Raw genomic sequence first — 8,165 nt, 5'->3', positions numbered from 1 at the left:
TGTGTGAAGTAGCTGATCAACACCAACTGGTCAATCTTATGGTGGGGACATGAGTCTAGGAGATTCCTGAAGCATTCCCAATACTCATAAAGAGTCTCTGATTTGCCTTGGATAATGCAAGAAATTTCTTTCCTCAGTCTATCTGTAACTTTAGCTGGGAAGTATTTTTCCAGGAACTCCTTTCTGAGCAGATCCCAATTAGTAACAACTTCTTCAGGTTGAGTGTGGAACCACTCCCTTACCTTTCCCTCAACAGAAAATGGGAAGGCATATAGCCAAATAGTAGTCTCATCTGCACCATGACGCCAAGTAGTTGAGCAGGCTATCTGAAAATCCCTGAGGTGCTTGATAGGCTCTTGAGCAGATAAGCCATGAATCTTGGGCAGTAAGTTGATTAGCTCAGTCTTCAGTTCAAAATATGCAGACAGATTTGGGTGACACGCTTCATATGGTTGCAGTGTAAAGTCTGGAGCTCCTGCCTCCTGGAGAGTAATCCTTCTCGGCTCCGCTATATTACCTGCATGTAAATCAACAGAATTAGTAGAAGAGGAGCTTGTTTCTTCCTCAAATGGCGCTTCAGACTTGCCCTCAGATAAGACTGGTGTATTGGTAGTAACCACTTCACCACCCTTAGAGGCTAACCGACGCCGAGCTCGCCTAATACGTGAAATAGTTCTTTCAATTTTAAGATCAAACGCGGCTAAGCTCGGATCAGGCAGTGAACGCGTCATTCAATGAAAGAAACATACAGCTCATGGTAATAAAATAAAATAAAATATGCAAATATGTAAAATAAAAAAATATTTACACCAACCAATAATTTAGCATACTATTGCAACTCCCCGGCAACGGCGCCAAAAATTGACGTGGCGAAAGATTGCCGATAAAGAATTTATAGTGAAAATAGCGTTGCTAGTACAGTTCTTGACGAAAATTCTGCTTATCAATTTAAAAAGAATTGTTACAAATTGGAAATAAAATACTGGGAGTAGAAATCCCAGGTCGTCTCCCAACGAGTTGACAAAAGAATGCTATTTTATTAGTCGGGAATTTTCTGAGAATTTTTAGAGTTGGAGAACAGAAAAATAAATGATTGTAAATTAAAGCAATGAAAATTAGCAACAGAATTTATATAATTAAAATAAAAGCCTTGACCGGGAGAAGATTAATTGGAAGTTCTATCCTTGTTGAATTTCCCCAAGGGTAATGGTAAGAGGTTGTTGCTTCTACTTAGTTATCCCTTACCGAATAAAGGAAAGTCAAGTAACTTAACCGGCTCTAATTTACAAGTCCTAATCCTCTCCTATGGAAGGATTAGCGTTAGTGACTAGAAAGCCAGCCAACAACTTCCAATTACCAATTACACTTGAGTATTCCAACTCAAGGGTCTCCTTTTAATCAACTCCCAAGTCAAGTTAGGAGTCTACTCGATTGACATGAATACCACTTTCACAGGCATATAAATGGAATAGAAAGAAGACATGATAAATTAAATAAAATAATAACTGAAAATTAATTAAAGGTAAAAGTAGTTCTTTGCATTAATAAATCCCAAAATCATAAACCTCCATATCTGAACAGGGTTAATAGGTGATTGAAAGAGTAAAGGAATAAGGAAACAAACTAGAATAATGGAAACTTCAACGGAGGTAGTAACTCTTCTCAATATCCAAATCAAAAGCAATAAACTCTAAAACTATGAGTGTGAAGAAAACCTAGAGGAACTAGTGTCTCTCTCTAAGATTCAAAAACCATAACTAAAAATTATGTGAATGAGAATGTATGTTGAGTCTCTGCTTGTCCCCTGGCTCTAGTCTGCGTTTCTGGGCCGTAAACTTGTTCCAAACTCAGCCCAAAATCGCCCCCAGCATCTTCTGCATTTTCTGCACGTGGCGCATGTCACACGTACGCGTCAGGTACACACACGCGTCGCTGTGCGAATCTCCAAATCATGCGCACACATGAGCCATGCGTGTGCGTCGCTCCTCGCTGGTTATCTCCTTTATTTCTTGTGCTCCTTCCATTTTTGCAAGCTTCCTCTCCATCCTCTAAGCCATTCCTGCCCTATATAGCCTGAAAACACTTAACACACAGATCACAGCCTCGAATGGTATCAAGGGGAATTAAAATACCCAATTTAAAGGCTTAGGAAGCAAGTTCTCAACCATAGAACAAAATTGGGAAGGAATTGTAAAATCATGCAAATTGTATGAATAAGTGTGCAAAGACTTGATAAAAACCACTCGATTGAGCACAAGATAATCCATAAAATAGTGGTTTATCAAAAGAAGAAAGAAGAATAAAGGAGAAAGGAGAAAAACAGGGCACAAGGCGACGCATAAGCGTCACCCACGCTTAAGCATGGATTGCCGGAGGGACAAGCGACGCAAAAGCGTCGCCTATGCTTACGCGTGGATTGTAGCAGGGACAATCGACGCATAAGCGTCGCCCATGCTTATGCGTGGATTGCAGTTGTGCCGCTGGCACAAAGTTAGCACAAAGTAGGCACAACTCTCTATTTTTTGTATCAGGAGCCCCCATATGGCAAACGACGCATAAGCGTCGCCCACACTTAAGTGTGGGTTGACCCTTTTTTTTTAAAGAAGCCTAAAACAAAATTTAACACTCTCCTAACCTATAAACATTCAAATCACCCAAAATTCAAATTTAAAAACAAATATTTTGGTTTTTGAAAAATTTTCAAATACAAAACAAACAAAACTTACACTTCAAGCGAAATACAATCTAACAACAACTATTCTAATCAAAACATGAATTTAACAAACAACCTGTTACAGACCCACACAGGTCCAGCCTAATTACCTGGCGGGTCGGGGACACCACCTCCAACCTATGCACAAACCACCAGGATAAGGAAACTCGACGGGTCGGCCCCTACGCCCAACCCGGAGTAATGGGCAACTTGCCACTGTGGCTCAAGTCCCCACGCCCAACGAACCGGTTGGGTCGGTATCTTCGGGACAACACCCAAAACCCCGACACGAAGTCCGGAGCGACCTGCTCCTCCCACGTAGACCAGGACAGCTCACAGAAGCTTCTTGGCTAGCAGGCTAGGCCATTATTAGGCCCGCCCAACACAGTATATAAGGGGAAAAGTCAGCTCTCTCCCAGAGGTACACATCATCTTACCTAATTTGGCTATCATCCCGTACGGACACTGACTTGATCGTCGGAGTGTCCTTGCAGGTGGCTACACCCCTCGTCCGCTCTACTTCCGGTGTTGCCAATCTTCAGCTCACGTCCGGAAACCCGCACCAAGTCACTCCAAGTTCTCGCCCTTTCACCTTTTCACCATCATCTGACCCGTTAAGTACCCGAGATCAATAGGTAACGAGCATTGGCGCTGTCTGTGGGGACCCTGGAACAGACATGGAGTGACTTCTCACGTCGGAAGAACTCCGCGAAGGAGGCAGGCCTGCCTAAGCAGGGCGAGTTCGACAGCTCGAAATGGCCAACAGCTACGATCCTCCGTTCAACCAAACCAACCAATCTACACCAAGACTGCTGAAAGAGGTCTTTTCGGAGGAATGGGAGCTGACAGCGCCAAGATCACGCAAGAGCTCAGACACAGAGTACAAAAACCTTGAAAGGGAGCTGGCAGCGACGAGTCGATCTCAAGGCGATGTCAGCCGATCCCACGATGACGCCAGCCGATCCCGCACCCGCACCCGCTCCCCTCCCGAAGATACGAGAATAGAGAAAGGAGCCCAACAAAGCGCGATGAGGTGCATAAACAGGTGACCTCTCAACCTACCCAAGGCAGGTTCGAGAGCCACGGGGAGTCCCAAAGTGGGAAATCCAAGAAACAACAAGAACCCATCATCATTGGAGCCACTCCTTTCCACCCCTCGATCCTCAAGGTCTGGCTTCCGAAGAACTTCGACAAGCCAACAGACATGAGTAATCCCCAGGAGCACCTCACAGCTTTTGAAGCAAGAATGAAATTGGAAGGAGTAGGCGACACGGTCAGATGCCGACCATTCCCCGTGACGCTGGTCGGCCCAGCGATCCGATGGTTCAACGCGCTCCTACAAGGATCCATCACGGCCTTTTCGGACATCTCCCAGAGCTTCTTGGCTCGGTTCATGACATGCATAGCCAAAGCAAAGCACCCAATTAACTTACTAGGGGTTATCCAAAAACCCGAGGAGCCAACCAGAAAGTTCCTGGACAGATTCAACGACAAATTTTTGGATATCGACGGCCTTACGGACTCAGTCGCTAGTCTCTGCCTAACGAACGGCCTGCTAAACGAGGACTTTAGGAAGTACCTCACTACTAAGCCTCTCTGGTCCATGCAGGAGATTCAAAGCGTGGCCAAGGAATACATCAATGATGAGGAGGTGAGTCAGGTTGTAGCAGCCAACAAACGGCAGCTCTCAAACCCCTCAGCTCGGCAGGCCCCCCAGGTCGACAGATACAAGGAAGCTCCCAGGGACGACACCATAGCCAAGCAATCCAAGCAACCCCCATGGGTAGGAAGGTTCACAAACTACACACCACTCACGACGCCCATAGTGGAGGTTTACCAACAAATTGCAGACAAGGAAATCCTATCCAGACCTAGACCATTGAAAGAAAGAACGGGAGGCAACAAAAGCCTTTACTACGATTATCACAAGGGATTCGGTCACAAAACCCAAGACTGCTTCGATCTCAAAGATGCCTTAGAGCAGGCCATCAGAGATGGAAAGCTGAGCGAATTCTCCCAGCTCATCAGAGAGCCGAGGAGACGGGAATGTGAATGCTCCGAGGAAGATCGTAGCCAGACTGTGAAGCCAAGGCAAGAACCCATAGGGGACGCCAACAACCCCTCAACCTTTGTGGTCAACATCGTGGTCGGGCACGACAGCCCTCTTAAATCAAAGTCGGCAACAAAAAAGGATACCCGGATCCTATCCATCTCGACAGAAGGTCCCATTGTCAGCAGAGGACCTCCCACGATATCCTTTGGCCCAGAAGATAAATGGTTTCACGACCTCCCCGAGAACCCCCCCCAAGGTGGTCACAGCGATGGTCGGGACAGGGTTAGTCAGACGAATCCTCATCAATACCGGGGCCGACTCTAACATCCTATTCAGAAACGTATTCGACGCCATGGGGCTCAAAGAGTCTGACCTCAAGAACCACCAGCACGGAGTCATGGGACTAGGCGATAACTACATAAACCCGACGGGACGATCTCCCTCCCAGTTTACCTAGGAACTGGTGACGCCAGGAAGTCGGTTATGGCAGACTTCGTAGTCCTCGGAGACTCCACAGCCTACAACATCATCCTGGGGAGAAAGACCATCAACGAACTCTCAGCTGTAATATGCACTAAATTCTTGAGAATGAAGTTCATAACGGACAAGGGAACAGTTGGCTCCATAAGGGGAGACCTAGAAGCGGCGGTCGCCTGCGACAACGCCAGTCTCTCCTTAAGGAAAGAATCTAAGAAGGCAGCTGGCATGTTCTTGGCAAACCTGGACGTCATGATGGAGGACAAGCCGAGACCACAACCAGAGGGGGACATGGAAAAGTTTCAGATAGGAAAGTCGGCAGACCAGTTTACCTTTGAAAACAGGAACCTGCCCCACGAACTCAAGGGCCCCCTCATGGAGGTCGTAAGGGCGAACGGTGACCTCTTCGCGTGGACACCATCAGACATGCCTGGATTGGATCCCGAGGTCATGTCCCACCGACTAGCTGTAAAACCTAACGCCAAACCAGTAGCCCAGCGGTGAAGAAAGATGTCTCAAGAAAGGGCTGACGAAGTCGCCAAACAAACAGCCGGGTTATTGGAAGCAGGATTCATCAAAGAACTTGAGTATTCGACATGGCTGTCCAACGTCGTCCTAGTCAAAAAGGCCAGCGAGAGGTAGAGAATGTGCGTTGACTATTTTGACCTGAACAAAGCATGCCCAAAAGACTCTTTCTCCCTCCCCAACATCGATACCTTAGTAGACTCGGCAGCAGAGTATCATTTTCTCAGCTTTATGGACACATACTCCAGCTACAACCAGATCCCAATGCACCGACCTGACGAGGACAAAACGGCATTCATAACACCAGGAGGCACCTATTGTTACAAAGTAATGCCATTTGGGCTGAAGAACGCAGGAGCCACCTATCGAAGGCTAATGAGCAAGGTCTTCCATAACCTCATCGGCAAGACCGTAGAAGTGTACGTCGACGACATCTTGGTAAAAACAGCAGAGCCGAACAGGCTAATAGACGACCTCCAAGATGTCTTCAAGGAACTGAGGAAATTCAAAATGAGGCTCAACCCACTCAAATGCGCATCCACCATGGAAGCGGGGAAATTCTTAGGATTCATGATAACACAAAGAGGGGTAGAGGCCAACCCAGACAAGTGCGAAGTCGTCCTCAAAATGACAAGCCCTGGATGCGTCAAAGACGTGTAGTGACTCACTGGGAAGCTCACAGCTCTATCCCGGTTCCTCGGTGCCTCGGCGAAAAGGGCCATCCCATTCTTCAACCTAATGAAGAAGGGAATTGCCTTCGAGTGGATTCCGGCATGCAAAGAAGCATTCAGCCACTTCAAAAAAATATTCTCAGAACCCCCGTACTCAACTAACCTAGAGAAGGGGAACCCCTGTACTTATACCTAGCAGTGACCACACAAGCCATGGTGGCAGTCCTTGTCTGAGAAGAAGACAAGACTCAACACCCAATATACTTCATCAGCAAAATACTCCAAGGGGTGGAGTTGAAATACACCAAGTTGGAAAAGTTGGCTTACGCCCTACTAACCTCATCCAGAAGACTAAAACAGTACTTCCAAGGGCACGTGATCATCCTCAGAACCGACCAGGCCATTCGGCATGTCCTCCAGAAACCCGACCTCACAAGAAGAATGATGTCGTGGGCAATAGAGCTATCCCAATACAACTTGCAATACAAACCCAGGTAGGCAATTAAAGCCCAAGCGATGGCAGATTTCCTAGTAGAAGTCATAGGAGAGGCTCCCGACATGCCGAACACACGGTGGAAACTCCATCTAGACAGAGCATCCAACCAAACGTTTGGAGGAGCTGGGATCATTCTCGAGAACTCGGTAGGAGTAGCTTATGAAGAATCGATCAAGTTTGATTTCCCAGTCTCTAACAACCAGGCAGAGTACGAAGCCCTGATAGGAGGTTTAATATTAGCCAATGAGGTCGGAGAATTAAGAGTAGAAGTTAGTAGCGACTCCCAGATCGTCACCTCTCAGATAAACGGCAGCTACCAGGCCAGAGATGCACTACTACAAAAATACCTGGAAAAGGTAAAGGAGCTATGCAAAAGCTTTGAGGAAGTCATAATTTAGCATGTCCCTAGAGAGAGAAACGTCTGAGCTGACCTCCTCTCCAAGCTAGCAAGCACGAAGCCCGGGACGGGAAACAAATCCTTAATCTAAGGGCTAGCAACTGAACCCGCAATCATCTTGTGCGCAACCCAAATGCCGAACCCCCCTCTTGGATAGACCCTATCCTCCGATACTTGGAGCATGGCGAAACTCCCGAGAATGAGAAAGAAGTGCAAACCACCAAAAGGGAAGCCTCCAAGTATGCGATTATACAAAGACAGCTGTACAAACGAGGGCTCCACCAACCCTTACTCAAATACCTACGCCTCGACCAAACGGACTACGTCCTAAGCAAAGTCCATGAGGGGTATTGTGGTCACCATATCGGAGGAAGATCCTTGGCAAGAAAGATCATCCGATCAGGATATTACTGGCCCACAATGATGTCGGACGCCCAGGAGTTCGTTAAAAAATGCAAAAAATGCCTGGAAAATGCCAACTTCCACAAAGCTCCACCTGAAGAACTCAGCTTGATGATGGCCCCCCGACCTTTCGCCCAATGGGGAATTGACCTCTTAGGACCGTTCCCGCCTGGGCCTGGACAAGTGAAATACTTGATAGTAGCCATAGACTACTACACCAAATAGGTGGAAGCGAAACCACTAGCTAGCATATCTTCAGCGAATTGCCAAAAATTCATGTGGAGGCAAGTGGTCACCAGGTTCGGAATCCCAGAAACCGTCATATCGGATAATGGGACACAGTTTACTGACAAGAAGTTCAAAGAATTCCTAGCAGGACTGGGAATCAAGCAAAACTTCTCCTCAGTCGAGCACCCCCAAACCAACGGCCA

At 47.0% G+C, this 8,165-nt stretch overlaps 1 protein-coding gene across 1 annotated transcript; it reads left to right on the top strand.

Moving 5' to 3' along the window:
- Positions 3,918-5,090, top strand: LOC107609550. The gene has a single exon (XM_016311554.1). It carries the CDS (start codon positions 3,918-3,920, stop codon positions 5,088-5,090), a length of 1,173 nt encoding a protein of 390 aa, XP_016167040.1.

The sequence above is a fragment of the Arachis ipaensis genome, chromosome B01 (genome assembly GCF_000816755.2).
Source record: "Arachis ipaensis cultivar K30076 chromosome B01, Araip1.1, whole genome shotgun sequence".
Classification (NCBI taxonomy): Eukaryota; Viridiplantae; Streptophyta; class Magnoliopsida; order Fabales; family Fabaceae; genus Arachis; species Arachis ipaensis.
The sequence above is the reverse complement of the archived record's forward strand: the minus strand, read 5'-3'. Positions and strand labels throughout refer to the sequence as shown.

Coding starts and splice junctions, on each gene's coding strand:
- LOC107609550 (XM_016311554.1), top strand. CDS start 3,918: ATGAGTAATCCCCAGGAGCACCTCACAGCTTTTGAAGCAAGAATGAAA.